Source organism: Falco cherrug, chromosome 2 (genome assembly GCF_023634085.1).
Source record: "Falco cherrug isolate bFalChe1 chromosome 2, bFalChe1.pri, whole genome shotgun sequence".
Classification (NCBI taxonomy): Eukaryota; Metazoa; Chordata; class Aves; order Falconiformes; family Falconidae; genus Falco; species Falco cherrug.
The window spans coordinates 72,634,444-72,656,935 of record NC_073698.1 but is presented as its reverse complement, the minus strand read 5'-3'; the positions used below and the strand labels follow the sequence as shown (position 1 = coordinate 72,656,935).

General features: G+C 36.3%; 1 protein-coding gene across 3 annotated transcripts in view; it reads left to right on the top strand.

The window, feature by feature from the left end:
• The window catches only part of HERC2 (HECT and RLD domain containing E3 ubiquitin protein ligase 2), a 113,443-nt gene that overhangs the window by 27,517 nt on the left and 63,434 nt on the right, over nt 1–22,492 (top strand). For 2 of the 3 annotated variants that reach the window (XM_055701451.1, XM_055701449.1), the window contains exons 5-27: nt 2,970–3,189; nt 4,799–4,899; nt 5,690–5,846; nt 6,645–6,755; nt 7,084–7,255; nt 7,878–8,051; nt 8,666–8,854; nt 9,472–9,623; nt 10,435–10,592; nt 11,052–11,165; nt 12,563–12,814; nt 13,753–13,946; nt 14,501–14,701; nt 15,311–15,539; nt 15,615–15,739; nt 17,080–17,258; nt 18,192–18,376; nt 18,753–18,908; nt 19,169–19,354; nt 20,473–20,643; nt 20,749–20,852; nt 20,967–21,117; nt 21,738–21,952. In XM_055701451.1, the coding sequence (XP_055557426.1) occupies nt 2,970–3,189; nt 4,799–4,899; nt 5,690–5,846; nt 6,645–6,755; nt 7,084–7,255; nt 7,878–8,051; nt 8,666–8,854; nt 9,472–9,623; nt 10,435–10,592; nt 11,052–11,165; nt 12,563–12,814; nt 13,753–13,946; nt 14,501–14,701; nt 15,311–15,539; nt 15,615–15,739; nt 17,080–17,258; nt 18,192–18,376; nt 18,753–18,908; nt 19,169–19,354; nt 20,473–20,643; nt 20,749–20,852; nt 20,967–21,117; nt 21,738–21,952 (3,896 nt within the window). The remainder of the gene's footprint in view (nt 1–2,969; nt 3,190–4,798; nt 4,900–5,689; nt 5,847–6,644; nt 6,756–7,083; nt 7,256–7,877; nt 8,052–8,665; nt 8,855–9,471; nt 9,624–10,434; nt 10,593–11,051; nt 11,166–12,562; nt 12,815–13,752; nt 13,947–14,500; nt 14,702–15,310; nt 15,540–15,614; nt 15,740–17,079; nt 17,259–18,191; nt 18,377–18,752; nt 18,909–19,168; nt 19,355–20,472; nt 20,644–20,748; nt 20,853–20,966; nt 21,118–21,737; nt 21,953–22,492) is intronic. The other variant, XM_055701450.1, reaches the window with a different exon arrangement.

Below are 22,492 nucleotides of genomic sequence, written 5' to 3'. Positions count from 1 at the left end.
GGATGTTGAGTGTCTTGCAGGTTACCCCTCGTATTGCTGACCCATTAGGAATTAATTGTATAGGTGCTGCTATGAAACTTTTTTTTTTTCTGCAGAGACACAGTATTGTGTGTTTATACAATGGCCAGCTTTAAAACTGGTGCTTGATGTGCGTTCATTGTATGTGCTTCCATAGGATTCTGTTTTCTATGCATTCAGAGTTCATACAGTAGTTTGTCACATATTGCATCAGAATGGCTGGGATGCTGATAATGACAGTACTGTAGTTGGTTGAAAGTGGTTTGAAAGATGTGCAGCTGTAGACTTTTGGGGAAAGTTCCTCATAAAGTGATTGCTGGAAGATTGTAGGTAGCTTCTGCCTGTCCTAAGGGTTTCTTTCCAGTAGTCCCAATGACATATGTTTAATAAGCATGTTATTTTGAAATGAGGGGGCTGCTTCATCTAATTCTCCAACTCTCAGAAATAATTTTAGAGGGTGTCCACATTTAGATAACTCCCCCCAGGGAAGGAACGGTGAATGCTGTAGCTGTTACAGACTCTGCTGAGTCTGGCACCTAGTACTTGATTTCTGTAGCACCAGAGACTTTCTCTTACCCAAACATATGCATTAATTAGAGTGCCTTGGGTTTTCTTCGCTGACTGTTACTTTACTTTTCCTGTAGATATATGAGACAATAATGTGGGGAATGAATCTGCAGAATGAAATCGGCTGCCAAAAAGAACAATGTTAAGAAAAGCCTCTTTGTGAAGTGGAGACTATGGTCATTTTTTACTTCATTGTAAAAATAATATCTTGGTGGTATTTAGAGGTTGATTAGGGCTTTAGTGTTCAGGCAGGGAAGAAAAACCCTGATTTTTGTGTCTTCTGATGGTTTGTTTACATGGATCATGGAACTGGCATGTCAGTATTGACCACGTTCTGTTATGATACTCTGAAGCACAGAAGCCATGTGCTTGCAGCAATATGGTTTTTTGTATTTCTGCCTACAAAATAAAGGTTAAGGCACACCTAAAATAACAGCAGCAGCCTCAGAACAAACAGTTTATATTTGGTGGAAGTTTTTAGTTTAGTGTTCTAAGTAATGCTAACATTTTGCATCTGAGATTTTTTTTTCCTCAAAATTGCGGTTTTTAATGAAACAAAATTTTAGTTGGATCAACCTGGAGGTAGACTGGAGCTTCAGACTGGGTATTGATAGTCATCCATTAAACCTTCCAAGTAAACTTCTATATGGTCATAATAATAAAGCCAAACCAAACCAATCAAACCTGCCTTTCAGGCATCTGTTTTATTCATGTGTTACTTTACATTGTGATCTGGAGTAGCTGTATGTATGTAACCTGGCCATTGTTTATGTAAGTGGCTATAGAGTTCTTTGTAGGGCTAATGTTAAGGACAGTCTGGATTTTTTGTCATACTTCTTGTGGTTTTGTTACATTTCGTGTTGTTTGAGTCAAGGTATGAATTTGTTTAACTGCTATTGCTTTTGTCTTTTTTTTTTTTTTTTTTTAAGGTCTAGACTGCAAGGAACACTTTTTAATCTATTCTTACTTGTTGAAAAAATAAGTTGTTCCTCATAGTCAGGTGGAAAGATGTAAATTGCCTTAGGGAAAGGAATCTTAACACATTATGAAATGGTGAAATGTGAGTAGCAATGTTGAAAACAGGCTGGGATGAAGGCTGACGACAAACTGTAAGTGACTGTGCAATGTGATCTGGTGGCAGAGAAGGCCCCCTTGAATTCTCTCCTGGGCGCTTAAAGATGCGTTGCAGTGAGGACAAAACTTTGAAATACTTCATATATTTACAGTTGCGCAAAAAAAAAAAAAAAAGGTTGTGCCTCATTAGATACAATTTTCAACTCTAGAGACTATTGTAAATGTGTTTACATTTCTATAGCTTGGAGGCAGCTGTTGCAATAAAGTATTGGTTTTCTGGGGTTGTTTGGTTTCGGGTTTTTTTAGGTTGTGTTCATCTTCTCATGAACACTATTACATACATGCAGACATAGGCTTTTTTTCGTACCCCTTAGTCCAGCATCAGTTAAAACAAAGGTACTTCTGCAAAGCAGCCAGGCAACAAATGTGGTTGGCTTAGGGACGAGTACAATAATGCAGTGCAAAGCAGGCTGGGGTGGCTGAGTGATTGGACTGTTAATAAAGGGACAGAAAAGAACCCTTCTAAGAATGCACTGCTTTGCTGTTTGTCCTAGGAATTAAAGCTACAGAGAATGTAAAAATGCAGTTTCCAAATTTTTATTTTAAAATGGTTGAGTGTGTTGGGTTTTTTTGTATTTTTTTTTTAAACTGTACTTGTTACCATCTGTTAGTAGATTACTAGGACTTTGGGCTGTGTTGACTGCTTTTTCTGGTTAGTGAAGAATTAATTCTTTAGTTGTTGGTACAGAAGTCAGATCTTCTATTTGCTGATAGTACTTGCAAGCATCTTAAATTTCTGATGTTATTTGTTTCAGAAGCTTAGCTGCTCTTGGCAGTGTTCCTGGAGCTTCTGAGAGTAATTTTATAACTTCTGAGAAACTTAAGATAATGTGCATTAGTGCAAAATGAAAGCATAGTCTTGTGAGGACTTGCAAGGTTGTTGCAGGCGCTTAAGAAAACTGTGACTCTGAGGTCAGATGATAAGAATTTGCTATCTAACTTTATGTTAAAATGTGTGAATATTTCCTATGATGGTTTAATTTCACACATGAAATACGAAGGTTCAGATGTGTTCACACAAACCCAGTTTTGATTATAACCTTTTTCTAAACACCTGCAAAGTATGATTGTGATTACGTAATACTGTGGATGAGAAATGTGCAAATTAGGTAAGGAAATGGGGAGTTTCCCTGGGTTTTGAGGTTCAGGCTTCTGGTTGGTTGACAGTTTCCAGTTTGCCTTGATTTTACTTGATACTGTATATAGCAAAGATGAACACCCATACAATGATACCTTTGTCTGATTCTCAGATGTGAATGAATTGAAGGAATGCCTTCAGGTACTAGTGAAGGAACAGCAAACTCTGACTACACAAACTGCTACAACAGCTCTTTCAGCTATGAGGCTAAAGCAGAGGCTAGTTATCCTGGAACGATATTTCATTGCATTGAACAGAACAGTTCTTCAGGAGAATGTCAAAGTGAAGTGGAAAAGCAGTAGTATTCCTCTGCCTGCTGTGGATAAGAAAAGGTAATGACACGCGCATGAGTAAGTTAATACATTAGAAAAGTCATAATCAACCTGTGTGTGAGAGCTTAATGGGGTCTCTTCCTCCTCATACACATTAGCACTAAAGAAGCTCTTCTTATTTCTTAAGATGGTTTTACATGGTGTTATCTGCTATGTAGTTTTCCTCCTTGGCTGATGCTTGCTTATAGTGTCTCTGTTCTTACTGGTGAGTTTTTATTGTAATGCACTGCTGTAAATGTTATTCTTTGAGCTGTAAGTATACTTTTATTGAGGTATTCCTTTTGTTCTACTCAGCTAGAAAGTATGGAGGAGCCTATTTCAGAAATGATGCTGGTGGAGGTTACATTAGTATATCTTTTGTCAATATTTGGTCGGTTAAGGTACATTACAAGTTTAAAAATACAAATACATATAATTTGAACATAGTTTTCTGTAGCTTGGGTGAGAAATGTTGTAATTGAACATTCAAGTGAACTAACTGAATAAGAAATTGTCTGATTACTTTCCCTGTCTAGATAGCTTATTGACCTAAAACCAGAAAAAAAATAATCTGTCAGCTAAGGAGATAAAGAAGTTGTTCAATAGTTGAAGAGGGTTGCTGTCTGACAGAACAAGCTATTGAGCCAGGGAAGTTTTTATGTTAGATTGTCTCTAGCTTCAAAAATTAAAGGAGGTGTTTAGTAGATACCATGACTAGTTATTATGGGATTGGAGTTCTTACAATGATACCTTTGTCTGAATAGTCTGTTCTCTGAATTTTTTTTCAATTCTGATTAAAAAGCACTGGTATATTTAATGTATCATATATCTAAAAATGCCGGTTAAAATTTTTTCTGTCTTGAAAAAATCACAAGTAGTTCACTTTCTTTTGATGTGAGGTTAAAACGAACATAAAATTGTTGGTGTCTTTCTGAGAGGAAGCAGTAGAGAATCTCCTGTTGTTAAGTACAAAGGAAAGCTTACTTTAATTAATGTGATTGTTAACTTTTTTAATGCAAACAGAAATGTATGCAAGTGCAGTGGGTATTAACAAAAGTTCAAGCTATATGTATTCCTTATGTACACCAATACCAAAGCTGCAGAGAGATTTCTAACATTGACACTTGAATAGAGAGATGAGAAATGACAAAATTGATGGAATTAATTATCAGTAATTGAAGATTCATTTAAAAAGCCTATAAACATAGTTTATGCAGTCCAAATTAACAAGAAGTATAAACTTCCTGAGTGAATAATGAGTACATGAAGTACACTGCATCTGTGTATTTTGAATACACCATTATAATTTCACTCTTAGTAACTACAGGCATCTTTCTGATGGCAGTCAATTATGCCAGTCTTTTTCTCTGTGAAGCTTTTTGATACTGGGAATTCAATCAGTCGTTTTTTGGAGCAACTTAAATTGTATTTTGGTTGTTGACATTTTGATGTTGGTAACCTTCATTCTTAAAAGGCAATTACAATTCTTTGCCAATAAAAATTGTGTAATATGCATGCATATAGCTAAATTATAAAATCGTAGGACATAAAGTTATACAAATAATTATATTGTAATATATATTTATACTAGTAAATTATATCAAGACAATGCATATATAATGTTATTTAGCTCAAGACCTGTGGGAAAAGGTGTAGAAGGACTCGCACGAGTTGGATCCCGAGCAGCACTTTCATTTGCGTTTGCGTTCCTTCGTAGAGCCTGGAGGTCAGGTGGGTCTCCTCTGTAGCATACTTCATATATTTTTTTATTATAGGGCAGATGATTCGTTAAAACGTGTGTATATTACATATTTGCATAGAACTATACATTTATAACTGTTGGATTTGCATAATTGTGTTTTATGTTCATCTGGTATTATGCCCAACGATAGTGTGGATGATCGAAGACATCGGAGCCAGTACCAATACTGTGTTGTGCTGGGGCACTTTTATCCTTAGGAAGGCAAATTGAGATTTCATGAAGAGAACATCTTTTTAATGCCAGGTTTCAGAAAAGTTGGATTTAATCTTCAGACGGGGTTGATCCACTGTACTGCAACACGAATAGTAGCAGCTTAGAAAAGGACATTAGAGCAATAGTGTGAAACTTGTATTTAGTTTGTGTACTTGTCAGCAATTGTCAAATTGCAGAGGTTGGCAGATTGGTCAGCTGTGTCACTTGGACCTACCTGTTTATCTCAGTCTGTGCTGTTTGTTCAGATGGCAGCTGTTCAGCTTACTCTTTGTCTAGCCAGTCCTAGTTCTTCCTCTGATTTCCTCAGTGGATGCATAGTGGGATGAGTTGTCACCTTTCTGAATGTTTGTTTTTTTTGTAAAGCAGATAGTGCTTCAGAAGTCTTGCAGTAAAAATGGTCATTTGAAAACTGGGAAGTTTGTACGTATTATTATGAAGTAACTTGTAAGCTTGAGGTTAAAAAAAATCTCTGTAGAACATTGTATACAAAAATCTGTATAACTTCGCTAAAGATGGAAGTGTAACTAGTATTACTGTGTTCCTTAGGTGAAGATGCAGACCTGTGCAGTGAATTGTTACAGGAGTCACTTGATGCACTACGAGCTCTACCAGAGGCATCCCTTTTTGATGAAGGGACTGTATCTTCTGTATGGCTGGAAGTGGTGGAAAGAGCTACTAAATTCCTAAGGTCTGTTGTGACTGGGTAAGTTTCTTTTTTCAAGCATTGCGAAAGTAGATGTTAAATGGCAAACTTGCATCTCTTAGCAGCTGATGGTATAAACATATTAGTTTATGGAACATTAAAAATGTTGCTTTCCTCTTCTAATGTTATGGAAGCAAGCAAAAAAATAAAAGAACTGTTGAAGTGATGGTCTTTAAATATGATTTAATTACTTTTAACTGTTTAAGAAAAATCTGAATTTGAGTATTCTGAATCACTGTAGATGTACCTGAAAAACAGCGTTTCACTAATGTAAACTGTACCCACATAAAGAGTGATTTGGTAATACAGTATATGTGTACACTTAATTGTGCCTTCATAGTGTAATAAAATAATGCAGATTTTGTATATGAGGGAAAATACGCTCATATTGGACCTGGAGCACTTACCTGCTTTCCCCTGTGATTTAAGGAGGTTTGAAGTTACCCTTTTACAGTATTTAACGTAAATTCTTTTGAATACTGGAACTACATTCTTATAGTGAATATCATAAAGAATATTTGATTTTCACCTGTGAAAAATGTTTTTCGTGTTCTTAGCATGTTTAATAGTGCTATAGAGTAGATAGTGAATCTTGGGGCAATGTTGAAGCCTAGCTGCCACTCTAAAATTTAATCTTTTGTGGGAGGTGTCAGCTTTTCTTGGCTGCTTTCATCACTAATTTTCTGGTTTTGTGTATGTTTAGTCGTTCTTGGTGTGTTGTAGATCCTTTCTGGTAAGCAAATGTATATTGTTTTTAATGGCTACTTAGTTAATGTATATTGTTTGACTTTTAAATAGGGATGTGCATGGAGCTCCTAGTACCAAAGGGCCAGGAAACATTCCGTTACAAGATCAGCACTTGGCACTTGCCATATTGCTTGAATTGGCAGTGCAGAGGGGTACACTAAGGTAAGAAGCATGAGCAGTCTGGTTTTATAACCATTACTGTCTGTTGACATAGTGAGCAGTGGCTGTCTTCAGTTTACATGGCTTTGGGTTTAACATAATAATTGTGTTTCAAAGCATATAAACCTTTTCTATAATACAGCAGCGATCAAAATCTTATGTTGGTTAGATTGAAAAATATGTTTTTGATATTTTGATAATCTGTTTAAAAGGGAAAGCTGTGACATCTGATCTCACTCAACTTCAAAATGTAGAAAGTGAATTGTACGGATAACCTAAAATAATGTTTTTAGAATGCTTATTAATAGAACATGTAAATTTCATCTTTCAGCCAAATGTTGTCTGCAGTCATGTTGTTGCTTCAACTTTGGGATAATGGAACAAGGGAAACAGATAATGAGAGATCTGCACAGGGGACAAGTGCACCCCTTCTACCTTTGCTACAGCGATTTCAGAGTATAATATGTAATAAAGACATGCCCAATACTGAGGACGAGATTCAGGTATTTACGCTTGAATTATTTGAAAGGGGCATTATGTTGGTATCAAATTTCATTTGGCTGGCTAAAATAATGGTAAAATTATCCACACAAGATTGGTGGTGGTGTTTTCCATGTAAGATACATATCATATATATGATACATACATACATATACACACCACTGTTGTTTGTTTTTCATGTGTATGTTTGAGTTTCTTGAGGTAGGAGGAGGAATGTCATAATATGGCTAGAGGTAAGCATTGTGTTTCAGAGTTAATGCTTTTGTGATAATTAAGTTAGAGATGTGGTTGGTTAACTTTTTTCTTTGTATTTGGATTATTTTTATTTAGTTGTGATTGAAAGTAATTGAACTATGACTTACAGTGAATATAATTGAGGTTGGTAAAACATAGTAAATCGGTTTTATTATACTTGCAACTTTCCATTTTCACAGTCTGATTAAATTTTCTCAATGTGTGTTTGGAATTCTCTACTGTAAGAAAAAGGTTGTGCGGAGTTGATTTGATTTCTCTTTAAACTTGTGCAGATACTCAGCATGTCTAAAATGTATTGTATATCTTTATGTGTAGTGGCATAGAAATACCTTGAACGTTTTTCTGACTGCTCTTTTTTTTCTTTTCTAGCTCCTGACTTACCCTCTGAGTCCAAATGAAAGTTTCCTGAGGTATCTGACTTTACCACAGGACAATGAACTAGCAATTGATCTGAGACAAACAGCTGTAGTGATCATGGCCCATTTAGATCGTCTAGCCACCCCGTGTATGCCTCCACAGTGTAGCTCTCCTACGTCTCATAAGGTAACTGTTTCCAATGTCAAATTTAGTAAGATATTTTTCAAAAAAAAAAAGTAACTGATTTTCAGTTTGGAAGGAAAACAACTCGTAAGATTCTCCAAATTTCCTTTTGGTTTTCACAAGATAACCTTGAGTTGCCTAAATTTGACTGACTTGGGTATCTTTTACTGCATCAGTGCTCTTTCAGTCAGACTTGGAGTACAATTCTATGGTTTGTGAACTATTCTTTCTAATCACAACACTATGACTAGTTCTGCCATATTTTGAGCTGTTGCCTGTGTTTATCAGAGTAAATGCTCAGGACCACACTTTATAAATGTTGGGGGTCTGACATATTGAAAGAAGTGAAAAAGTTAGATTTCCCAGTTTGAAAAATCTCTTGAAAACATACTGTAGATCTTTACAGCTTATTCAGTACCAGATTAAACTGAATATGTTGTATGTGAGTCCTTATTTTTGATACCTTCTGATAGATAAGCTTTACTGACTACTAGCAGTAATGACTGGCATAGATTTGAGTATATTTGGTGTATAAAGATTTAAAAAAAATGTCTGCTCTATGCATTTTATGGTTGTGTATTTCAAAATCGGTACTTACAGAATTTCTTATTTTCTAGGGATCTTTGCAAGAGGTCATTGCTTGGGGTTTAATAGGTTGGAAGTATTATGCTAATGTGAGTGGTCCAATTCAGTGTGAAGGACTTGCTAATCTTGGCGTTGTGCAGGTTGCCTGTGCAGAGAAACGTTTTCTAATATTATCTAGGAACGGGAGAGTTTATACACAAGCGTACAACAGTGATACTCTGGTAAGACTTTTAAAAATATGTTCTGTTCTGTATTATTTCATAGTATAAGTCTGCTTCTCCAGCTGTTTACAGTTTCTTTGGAAGGTAGATGGAAACATGCTGATTTTTGCGAGCTTTTGTGTTGTTTTTGACCTTTCAAAAATAGTTTGATCTCGTGTTGATTTGATGAAATGCATCTAGTTACTGTAATTTCTATCAGGCTAGAGGTTATGAATACAATGATAATTACTGTCACTGGTATGCTGGCCTTGGTAACAACTTTAGAATGTGGCAGATATGAAAGGGATTTTACTTCAGTGATGTAACACTGTGCCCGAACTGTGTAGTTTCTCAAACAAAACTATACTGTAACAGAAACACTTGTTGCCAAGATTGCCTGTAAGATAAACAACATTTTCATATACACTGAAGACCTTATAGAGATGGGAACAAAAATACTTCAAAGCATTGTTTTTGACAGACTTCAATAGTGGATTTGACCTTTTTTCTTTATACCTTCACTTCATTAGAGTGCACAGTTTTGATGAAGCCTTAGGAAAACTATCTAGTTCTTCTGTGTGTAGACAAGTGATGGAAAATATAAGCCGTATTTGTAAGCATATTGCTTGTGTTCACAGGGACCACAGCTGGTGCAGAGTCTAGCTTCCAGAAATATTGTGAAGATAGCAGCACATTCAGATGGGCATCACTATCTTGCTTTGTCAGCAAATGGTGAAGTTTTCTCTTGGGGTTGTGGAGATGGTGGAAGACTAGGCCATGGGGATACAGTGTATGTAATAAAAATAATCATAACATTTATTTGTTGTGTTCTGGATTCACAGTAAAAACTATTTGGTTGTGTAAATAAGCACATTCAGCATTTGATATTTGTCTGTGTTACTGAACAGAAGTTGCATTCTCCCTGTGTGTTTTTTCTGCCTGTAATATTCCCAGTTCTTTATTAATGCTACTTCTGAAATACTTGTAGATAGAGGGTGTGGTAGTGGATGCACTGTTATTAGGCCTTTTATTTGGGGTTTGGAAACATTGACTCAAATGTTGGAGTGGGGTCATAATTTCCTGTGCATTCATGTTGCATATATAATTCCTTTTTTTCCCCCCGTGTTAAACAATCGCATTGCTACCCTGCTGTTGTGTAGGAGCAGTCTTCTACAGGGGTATTTTGTAGGTGTATATGAATCTATTGTAGAGATTTTAAGTGCCATCCCCCAGTGCTGAATTCCCTATAAAGCAAGGAAGTTACTGCTCGAGGGTTAGCAGTGTCATGAAATTAATTGTTCAGGTACAGTAATTAAAAATATTTTTTTTATAATAGACAAATATTTTTTTAAAAACACTTCATTAATTTAGTTGAAAGTAAAATCATAGTTGTCAGACACACCTTCGGTGTTTTCTACGTTGTTGAACAATCTGAACTTAATTTTTGGCTTACAGCTGTATTTATATCTTGATACCTAAGAATAGTCATAGGGTTTGCAGGTAGAATTGTAGCAATTGTTTTCTAACAAGTATTTCACACCTTTTTATTATCTACTCATTGGATTACCTTTTGTGAAATGTGTTGCCTTCTCTTTAAATAGACCTCTGGAGGAACCTAAAATGATATCTGCTTTATCTGGAAAGCAAGCTGGGAAACATGTTGTTCATATTGCATGTGGAAGCACCTACAGCGCAGCCATTACTGCTGAAGGAGAGCTATATACATGGGGACGAGGAAACTATGGCAGGCTTGGGCATGGTACGTTACTTGACATCTTCAAGTAATTTTTTTGTCAAAGAGTTGTTTAGTGCCTGTCTCAAATAGTCTTTTATCCAGCTTACCTAAAGCTGATTTGAAAATGTGTGGTTTCACATGAAATGAAACATAATTATGGGAGGAATTGTCTCAAAACCACTAAGTTTCTATGAGTTATGTGAAAATAAGTAATTGGATGCAGAAGAAAAACCTGTGCTGTTCTCTGTTCCCTTCCTTGCAAAGCAAAGACTGTCTTACGGGTTAAATCCATATTGGATACCTTAGAAACCATATGGGAGCTTAGTCATGATGCTCGAATCTGACAAAACAAAATCAAACCAACAGCCCCCAACCCCCACGCAACAAAACACCCAAAAGCAAACACAAAACAACCTAAACAAGAGAACTTACCAGGCCTTCTTTTTTTTGTTCTGCTTCTCACATAACTACTTTGTTTTGAAGGTTCCAGTGAAGATCAGACCATCCCAATGCTGGTCACGGGGCTAAAAGGACTCAAAGTTATTGATGTTTCCTGTGGGAGTGGAGATGCTCAGACTCTTGCAGTTACTGAAAATGGTTAGTAGCAAAATATCACGTAACACTTTAAGTAAGCTTACCTTTACTTCCTTTCATTCTGAAGATATTTATACTGCAGATGTGCCTATTTCTGGTGGCTTGAATTCTTTAAGTATTTCAAGTTGAAATTCCTTTTGGGGTAATATGTATATGCATTTATACATTTTGCATATAATATATGCAGATATATTTCCATGCATAGATACACAATATATTAATAATAAACATGCAAATAGATATTTCTGTTTGACGTGTATTTAAAATACCCATGTAAATGTATAATAAATGCACATAATATTACATGTATGTACATGCGCATCTAAATTTGATTCATTGTTATGTAAGTACAAGCAACTCATGTTGTCACAACACCCAGAATTTTGAATAGGAAAGTTGTCTGTGTTAACCCACGGGAAGTGCCAAAGAAAGGCTGCATTGAAATTCTTCTTCCCAGCATCCCTGAGCAAGGTGCCTGGGGTGAGACAGACTCAAAACCTGAATTTCACAATGTGAAGTTAAGCCCCAAGGTCATGCCTTAGAAAGTAGATGGTTCTTGGAAGCCAGTTGTTCTTCTAAAATATAGCTGCTTATGGTGATGTGCAGTATTTAAAAGCTAAAAATACTTGCTTATCCAGAAAATGGAAGCCCAGATTTAATTATTTTTTTTTTCTTCCCTCTTGGTGTCCTTGCATGCTTCCATGTCTTATCAGAGTACCTTAGAGACTAGCTTGTGCAAATAGGGAACATAAACGCATCAGAATGTAAAACAAGACTTTTTTTTTTTTTTGGATATGCATGGGTTTACCATTTTTGAACCATAATTTTATTTAATGCAGATGCAGAATGACTTGATTATTTCTAAGTTCCTACATCAGGGCTTAGAATTAGTAGTGTATTTAAAAGAATATGCTAGACAACGGCGTTATTAATTTCATTTTGTGAAATGTTTGAATGACAGGAAATGAAAATTCAAACAGGTTTGGCAGACAATTTGACCATTTGATGTGGAAGAAGATTTTGAAAGTTCTTTTATTACAAGGTGTTATTTATTTATAAGAAGGTAGTCTTTAACTAAACACCATACTACAGGCTTGATTTTTAGTAAATTCCATACTTCATAAGGTTTTTAAGAAGGACTTCTTGTACACATGAATTTTCAGTGTATGTTACCTGAACACTTCATGTTTAGTTTTATCAACATGAAAAATTGTCAAATCTTCCTTCTTATTTTTGTGAACAATTAGAGATTAATTCATAACTGCTATTCTTAGATCACAGTTTGAAAATTGTGCTTATTACAGAATCTCAGATTTTTAAAAACTTGCCTGTTGAAACAGATAACTGCATTACGTGAAAAAGCAATGCAGGATTTTTGTTTTCTTTCTCTTGATTTAAAGGCCAAGTGTGGTCTTGGGGTGATGGAGATTACGGAAAACTGGGAAGAGGAGGCAGTGATGGTTGCAAGACGCCCAAGCTGATAGAAAAACTTCAAGATCTGGACATCGTGAAAGTACGCTGTGGGAGTCAGTTTTCTATTGCTTTAACCAAAGATGGCCAGGTCTACACCTGGGGAAAAGGTGACAATCAGAGACTTGGGCATGGAACGGAAGAGCACGTTCGATATCCCAAACTGCTTGAAGGCTTGAAAGGTAATGACCAGAGCAGGAAATACTCCAAAGTTCTTTCTTGCTGTTGTTGGAATTTTTTTACTGGGCACTAATGATCTCAGCTCTAAGAGTGATGGTAGTGTGTACTCTGTCATATTTTATGCTGGTTGCATTGAAAAAGGTAATAGTGCACATTTACCCATCTCTCCAGCATTTATAATTTCTAGCAGACTTAGAGATACTATGTTATGACTACTTTAAGTGCTGCCTGTCTTGTGTTCTCTTGATCCTTCCTGCTTTTCTTTTAGTAGGTTCTCAGAAATGCTTATTTAAAACAGGTATTTTTCCATTGTCATGCAAATAAATATATGTAATATATGGATGCTTAGATTAAGGTATGTGAATGGAATGAATGAAAATCACAGGCAACAAGTAATGTTGTTAAAGGTGTGTTTGTGCCAGTACTTCTAATTAGTTTGTAACAGAGTTGAAGATTATTTCTTGAATTTGTGAGAAACCTGAAGTTCTGTAGTGGAGGATGAGGAAGAAGCCTCTTTTAGTGCTCTGTCTGTCTTAAAATTGTTAGTCATATATGATGAGTGATCTAGTTCAAAGTAACTTCTGAACTTATGGCTACAATATAACTTTACAGTCTCTGTTCATAGATGGAGAGGTCTTTTAATAAACCTTTCCTGATAAAGTATGAGTAGAAGGGATACAAAATAGAAGATATTTTATTTTAAGCCTGTAAATTTTTGTACTTAAGCTGTCTCTTAAGAATCTTTAAATATTTCCTTAGTTTTTCTTTTGCTCTACTCTTCTACCAATCCACTACTGAGGTGAAGGTGGGACTCTTGACATCCATAAATTGTTCATAGTTAAATGGGGTTGCGATTAGCACAGGTTTCCTTAACTTCTTCTATTTTTCTCTCAATAATTGTAATGTAAGTTATATTTTCAATATTTGACTTTCCTATTAGGAAAAAAAGTGATAGATGTGGCAGCTGGATCTACCCATTGTTTAGCACTGACTGAAGATAGTGAAGTGCATAGCTGGGGAAGCAATGATCAGTGTCAACATTTTGATACTTTGCGGATCACCAAACCAGAACCTGCAGCTCTCCCAGGATTAGACACAAAGCATATTGTTGGAATTGCTTGTGGGCCTGCTCAGGTAAGTTTTTTGTTTTCTAGTTGTGAATTACAATTTGTCTTTGTATAGAACAGTCTCAGTGAAAGACACTAATCCTAGTCCTTCTTCCTGTGCTTGCATGACTTTTCTTATTCTTATTTCTTGCTCTGAATAAATGAAGGCTTGGAAAAAACAAATTTTTGCAGTTCCTCTGCAAAAAAGAATACTCAGAGGGAAAGTTACTCATCCCTGAGAAATAACTATTTACCTGGGTTGTGTTGTGGTTTTTTTTTTGTCTGGTACAGCAATTGAAGAGCTGTCAAGCAGAACATTTAGGCAGCAAAGATAGTGAGGTATCTGGACTGGCATAACAGCACTTTGGAAAATGATGAGTTCTTTTCTGGGGTTGGTAGGGTTTTATGTATGTTTACAAGGATGCAAGCGGAGGGTTGTCTTCAACAGATGTGCCGGTATTATTTCTGCAGCTTCTATTACTGTTTGAAGGCAGATGTTAGCTTTACACTCCTCTCTCTAATCAGTGTCACCTTATATTTGGGAAACAACTGTTGAACTTTGTATATTGTTTCCATTTACAGAGTTTTGCTTGGTCATCGTGTTCAGAATGGTCAATAGGCTTGCGGGTGCCTTTTGTGGTGGATGTTTGCCCCATGACATTTGAGCAGCTAGATCTGCTACTAAGACAAGTGACAGAGGGAATGGATGGCTCCTCTGACTGGCCCCCTCCTCAGGAAAAGGAGTGTATGGCTGTGGCAACATTAAACCTTCTAAGGCTTCAGGTACCTTCAGTTTCTTACACATTAAGCAGTTGTTGAGCTAAATGTTTCAGTAAATTGTTTGGATGAAAATAGTGGACTTAATGTGCTTTAAAACATTTTTATTGATTTTAAAAAGTGTAATGAGTACAGTATCACTTTCTGCTCTGAAATTTGGCAGCTAGTGGCTGTTTTTTTCTTTGTGACAGTATGTCATTAAAAATGAACTATAAAAATAAAATGCAAATTATTTAAGCCTTGTATACTCACTCAGTAAGCCCATACACTCGGAGTTTTTGAGCATTTCTAAGAATTTTAAATAGTATTTTTAAGAGTGAATGTCCTCTTCAGAATCTGATAGTGGCTGAAGATGTGCTACTTTTCCTGGCATACTGTAGCAAAGGTTGTTCAGAGTAGTTCATAATCTTTCATTATTTGCTTAAATCCAGTATGTCTTTTGGCAAACCAGGATTTCCCTTTAATTTTACAAATTTAAAGATGAAAGTTTGCATCTTGGTCATTGAACTTGAATGACTCCAGTTGCTCCAGGATTGACTTCCTGCTCTTCCCCCCTGCCTCCAAGTTCACATCTCTTCTTGATTAAAATGTGCCTTTTTTTGTCCTTTTTTTCAGCTTCATGCTGCTATTAGTCATCAGGTGGATCCAGAATGCCTTGGCTTAGGTTTGGGCGGTATCCTGCTCAATAGCTTGAAACAGACAGTGGTAACATTAGCAAGCAATGCTGGCGTTCTTAATACGGTGCAATCAGCTGCTCAAGCTGTGCTGCAGAGTGGATGGTCTGTGTTACTGCCAACAGCAGAAGAGCGGGCTAGGGCTCTCTCAGCACTGTTACCCAGTTCAGGTTAGTCCTAAGATTTAAACCTATTTGTTTTGTGCTTGCATTTCTGGTTCACTAAATAGCTTCTTCCATTCTTAGTTTCAGGAAATGAAATGAATGTGAGTCCGGGCCGTAGATTTATGATTGACCTCTTGGTGGGCAGCTTGATGGCTGATGGAGGCTTAGAGTCTGCACTGAATGCTGCTATTACTGCAGAAATTCAGGTATGTTTTGCAGTTCTGTATAAACACAATAAGAAGACATATCAGGTATTTTCTGGAGTTTGTGGATTGATGCTATCCTCTTTTGACCTGCAGCTTGAGCCAGTGTTTGTATGGAAGCATAAATCATATTCTCCTTTTTCACAGAGTGTTTCTTTTCATTGCCTAGAGTGATGATTTTAACAACGGTAACAAAATTTTTTCATAAAGCTGTGTAAAACCAGCGTAATTTTACAAAGCACTTTTTACCTTTCTGTGGGATTCTTGAGTTCTTCGCTTCCTTGATTTCACCCATATATCTCCAGCAGGAGTTTCAGCCTTATTTCGTATGAATTCAAGATGAATGAATTCTTTGCAGCATCCTAGATTTCCATAGGTTCCATTTCATACTGGTTCAAATGTTTAACAGATGCTGACTAATTGTGTGTGTGTGTATATATATACATATATATGAAATAAAGGATGAGAAACATTTTGCATATACTGGCTTCTCCATGAGCCTCTTGGAGATGGGACATACTCTGTACAGACTGCTTTTATTTGCCATATTTATGTATGACTGAAAACAAAAATGTGCTTTTCCCTTGCCTCTTCATTTTTTTTTCATTCTTCCAAGTGTTTTCTCCACTGTTGGTAAATGAGGTTTGTGATGCAGAGGAAATGCATGTATTAAGTTCTGCTTTAACGCATAGTCTAGTGTTAGCATTTTCTGTTGTATTTAAAGACATGCAGGTCCTTTTGATCCTTGATTGAGTCTACTACAATGTAAATGAGCCCCTAGGATAGGTCAGAGATGCTGGAACCAACTTCAGATGTATGCTGAAACTGATCTAGGTGGCAGCATACAGCATTGCACAGGTTAATTAAACATTGTCTAAAACCTGGGTGAATTTAGTTTCCATAGAGTTCTGTATGATTATAGCTCAGTAGCAAATCCAACCCAGGTTCTGCTGCAGTGGACTGGATTCATTACTTCTATAAATATAGAGTAAACGTGCCTTCAATTGTGAGCTGTTTAGCAGCTACTGGCATATTTACATACTTGCAATAGAAATCAATTGTTAACTTGGCTGGTGGAAATTGGATTTGGAGTTTGTCTTTGAAGTTAGTCTACTCTTGTTTACCTTCACACATTACCACCACCCTGCTTTCTTTTTATATTATAATTGTTTAAAAACATGTGCCAGTGTGGGGTTAGGGAATATACAATACACATTTGGTAGGAATTGTTCTGGTATTGGTAAAAGTAACTTGATCTTGTTACCATGAATACTTGTTAATAAAATGTTTCATAATCACATTGGCAGTTTGCATGTTTTCTTTAACTTGATTTACTTTTTTAGGATATTGAAGCAAAAAAAGAAGCACAGAAAGAAAAAGAAATTGATGAACAAGAAGCAAATGCATCAACGCTTCATAGGAGCAGGACTCCACTGGACAAAGACCTTATTAATACTGGAATCTATGAATCTGCAGGAAAACAAAGTTTACCATTGGTTCAGTTAATTCAGCAGTTACTGAGGTAATTGCTTTGAATTTGTCTTTTATTTTTTACAAAAGATCTGTTTGGGTGTTTTTATGAACTAGTCAAATAAAGAGTGACTAATTTTGGGAATAGTCTCCTGCTAGCATTTTAGCTCCTCAGGATTCATAATACTGAACATTCTTCTAGCTTGTCTGTAGTTTGCTAAGGAGCACAGTTATATATATCACCTGGTTTTAGAAAGACTTACTGCCTTGCTTTTATGGATTTTGATACTCATTTCTGTACTCTGAAAGTCTGGGCAACAAATATAAGGACAAACATTCAAAAGCCTGTGCTTAAAGTATGAGAACCAGCACAAATTTATTTGGAACTGAATGTTTTGCCCTTTTTATTTAGAGCTGAGTATTTTGTCTCAAGGAGACTGTAGCTGGGGCTGTAAGTGGGGAAGAAACCTGAATTTTAAATTCTTGACACTGAGAAAGAATTGTGAATGCATGACTAACAGGATACTGAGAACAAAGCTTTTTCTTATGTCAGCTACACCAGTTTTTAACATGTAGCATATGTAGCAGGAAGTAATTATGAGGTTACTCAGAAATTTATTGTGCTTTTTCACTTAATTGTGATAACTATGCAGTTTAAGCAGTACTGAGACTGTTTTGAGTTATGCAGGGTCATGACTTCCATTACAACCTTTCAGTGAAAATTACCAGATCATGTTTTTTTGTAGCAAGTAATGACAAAAAATACAAAATTAACATGATTCATAAAATACATCAAACAAAATGGCTCCACAAAAACCATTAACTTTTTGGGGACTATGATGCAAGGGAACATCCTACAAAGAAACTTCGCATAGGTTTTTATATATTTATATGAAATTGTAGTAAAAGGTTAACCCATGTTTCTGTGGACTGTCTTCACTAGCAGCTCCCTTTAAGTACTTTACAATATTTTTATACCGATTAGGAACATCGCTTCACAGACAATAGCCAAGCTAAAAGATGTTGCTCGTCGTGTTTCTTCCTGTATGGACCATGAGCATTGTAGCAAAGAGAGATCTGCTTCTCTGGACCTGTTGCTCCGTTTTCAGCGTCTGCTTGTTAGTAAACTTTACCCAGGAGATTGTGTTGGGCAGGTCCCTAATACATACAGTAAGTTATTGTTAAAAAAAAAAAAAGCTTCCCCCGGACCCCCAGCATTTCTGTAATACCTCTTACAGGATCGTAGTTTCTTACTTCATCTTCTTGTCTTGTTTATCAGCCTAGTTGCTGAGCCTGTCTGAAAAGTGTTTGAAATGTCTTTAAACTTTTTTCTGTAAAGGAAAATGTCTTTTTGGAAGGTAACAGGATCTCTGTTATCTATAGTAAACTTTCTATATACTTGTAAAAATTCCTAAAAAGATGTGGTTTCTTAATTCAGTGCTAATACTGGGTGGCTGCATTTCAGAAGAGTTTGACAGCTTTTGAAATCTGTGTCTTAAATATGACTATATGATGGTTTTCTGTGCTCTTCCTCCTTCGTATACAGGTCCTGATCTCTTAGGTGTTGGCTCTTTGCTGAAGAAATACACTGCTCTTCTGTGCACGCACATTGGTGATATACTTCCCGTGGCAACCAGCATTGCTTCTACTAGTCATAGGCATTTTGCAGAAGTATCTCGTGTTGTGGATGGAGATTTAACAGGTAGTTTTTTTTCTTTGCTGTTCTCCTTTCCTCCCCTTCCACAAAATTATGAAGTTAGGTTGTAGATGTTCTTGAAAGTCCTAAATAACTACAGGAGTCAATTTAATCCTTCAATTTGATGGGAGAGAAAGGAAATTTGACGAGGAAGGCAAGAGCTTTGTACTAAAGCAGTAATAGAATAGAATGTATTGCTTGTTGATTTACTTCTGTGATGCTTTAAATGTAGATCTTGAATTAAATGAGTACCTTCTGTGTTCTAGGCATTCTTCTTCCAGAATTGGTGGTTTCTGTAGTGCTGCTACTCAGTAAAAATGCTGGATTAATGCAGGAAGCTGGTGCTATCCCTCTGTTGGCTGGTTTGCTAGAACACCTAGACAGATTTAACCATTTAGCCCCTGGAAAGGAAAGGGATGACAATGAGGATTTGGCATGGCCAGGAATAATGGGTATGTACTGTTAGCATCTGGACTACTTATTTATGTTTTCATAAAGTAGCTATATAAAAATGGTGACTGTTCATGAACTACTCTCAGGAAGGGAATTCTGCTTTACAGTACAAATTTTTATTAACTAGTTCACATGGCAGTCATACAGCGCTATTTCTGTCAAATTCTTCAGGAAGTTATGTATAGAGCTGTATTTGTACTCTGCTTAATCCTACCTACTTAAAGTAGTAGTTCACATTGTTTTGCATTTTGAGTGTGAAAAGCTGCAGTGGAAATGTGAGTAGTACATCCTACATCCATGCATTTTGTTCCTAAATTCTATCCATAACATAAAGGGAGAGAAATGTGGAAACTTTGAAATAAGGGAACTTTTGTTTTCCCAGGGCATTTTATGGTATGAGCTTTGTCTGGGGTGAAAAGAGAAGTAGAAAATTGGTATTTCTGACTATTATTGGTGGAGGGCGGCATGAAACATGGCTGGTGGAACCCAAGAGAGCTAAAGGTCACACTGCTAGACAGTAGTGTGTTGGGGAGAGCAAAAGCTATGTGAAAATTCAGTTACTGGTCTAATAGTATTGAAGATGAAGGTGTATGTGTGTGAACATTGATGTTTCTTATTTTGATGCAATTACCTTTGAAATAGTTTACTGATATATAGGTTGGAAGACTTGTAAGACTTGTAACCTTCCTCCTATTTTTTTAAAAGATCTGGATTTAAACTGAAATTAAATACACGGCCAATGTCTTGCAGGCAAGCATGTAATAAAACTGAAGTGATTTGGTGGCAGAACTGACTAGAGCGGTGATTTGCTGAAATAGTGGTGGTTCTGCTCCACCTCCAAACAAAACATTTTTATAGTTGGGCAGTGCCAGGTCTTTGACAGTGTGATGTTGGACATTAGCACATAAAAGAATACAGCATACAGACAATTTAATTGCATAACATGTGGACAGGAACATATTAATACTCATTTTGACTTTTGAGCATACCAAAAGACAAGCAGCCTTTGAATAGGAGTGAAGAATTTGGTTAGACAACTATTAAGAGAACGTTCACAAAAAACTTTTACTTTCTGTTTTATTGTTGATAAATTTTCTCTTCTGTTTTATACCTGTAGGTTCATTTTTTACTGGCCAGAGTTGCAGAAATAATGAGGAGGTGACACTTATACGAAAAGCTGATCTAGAGAACCACAACAAAGATGGAGGATTTTGGACAGTGATTGATGGGAAAGTGTATGATATAAAGGACTTCCAAACCCAGTCTTTAACTGGCAGTAGCATACTTGGTGAGAATCAGCATCTGAATGAAAGACACAAATTACTTCTTTTTCAAAACTAGATGGCATAAAGGGGTTTTTAGACATTATACTGACTACCTCCTTTTTCCATAGCTCAGTTTGCGGGTGAGGACCCAGTTGTTGCTTTGGAAGCTGCTTTGCAGTTTGAGGACACACGGGAATCAATGCATGCCTTCTGTGTTGGCCAGTATATGGAGGTAAAAATACTATATATTGATGGATACACACTTTCTAAAGTAAAGTATTGCTTTGCTTTCAAAATTCTTGTTGGAGCTCAGTTCTAGCTTTCAACTCCTGTTTCTTTTGATTAGCCTGATCAGGAAGTGATTACAACACCAGATCTCAGTACTTTGTCATCACCTCTAATAGACACAGAAAGGAACTTGGGTCTTCTCCTTGGACTGCACGCTTCCTACCTGGCAATGAGTACACCACTTTCTCCTCTGGAAGTTGAATGTGCCAGTAAGCAGAACTTCATTTGGAGCTTAAATAAGTGATAAATACTTGTCAAAGCATGCAAGAAAAAGATACAGGCCAAATAAATTAACTTGAAATCTAGCACCTGTTTAGTCTTGCTGTCTTCTGAAGTTCTTTATTCTTGACATGAATTACCATAGTCATCAAGGTCCAATAATTTAGCAGGATTTAAATGGGGATTGGATAACCTTGAACAGTTAAAAATTCCAGAATTCTTTAATATGCCAGATAGAGAGAATATTGGAAGAGAAAGGAGACACTGTATAGCACAGTTAACTTATTAATTTGTGTTCAGTTAAGAGCGCCTGAAGCATCTGATGTTGGATTCTGTTGTGTATCTTAGTTTGGTGAATAGAGGGTATAATTCAATAGTAATCACAGAAGAATAGGTAAGAGCTGTTACCTCTGAGCTGGTGATGGCTGCCCTGTTACTTAATCGTTAACTTAGTTGCAGTATCCTTTTTTTTCCCTGTGAAGAAGTTTCAGCAAATGGAAGAGCTACTAAACCTTGTTTGAAGCTATTTATGCATTTTATTTGGGGGAGTTGTTGAATCTTGATAGCTTAATCTTTCCTCAGAATATATAATTGTGTTTTCTTTCTTTAGAATGGTTGAAGTCATCTATCTTTTCTGGAGGCTTGCAAACTAGTCAGATTCATTACAGTTACAATGAGGAAAAAGATGAAGACCATTGCAGTTCACCTGGTAACACTACCCCAAATAAATCAAAACTATATACACATCGATTAACTTTGAGTGACCATTCCCAGCCTTTTCTCCAAGCTATTGCAGATAATAATATTCAGGATCATACTGTGAAGGTAAGCCCTCAGTAGTTCTGCTAACAAAAAATGTTGCTGAGGGGTGACAGTGGTGGCCTGAAACAGTTTTTTTGGGAAAATTCTCCAAAAGTTATAGCAAAACAGTCAAAAAAGTTATTTGAGAATTAATTTTTGTGAAGGGAGTGGTTGAGTATTACTAATGGATAAAGTGTATTTCACTCAATATCATATCAGTACAGTTTTTTCTTCTGAATTTTTGAGTGGGAGAACTAAACATTTTAGATGTATTCTTACAAAAAAAATTAATAATACATTACTTTCCATGTCAATGGAAATGTCAATCCATAGTAGTATTGGCAGATCCTGCTCACCTCCAGTTGAACCAAGATGGAATTTTTTTTGTCAAATTGCAAATGTGTTTTGTGTGTCAGGTGCATGTATGCCTTGGTTTTAAAGTCCCTTTTGTCCCTTGAGGTTCAGGTTTCACCTAGCTGGTATTGTGGATATTATGAAACTCCCTGAGATTTACATTGGTCACTGTCTTCTGTAATACTTAAGCTTTTTTTAATGTTTTGAGTT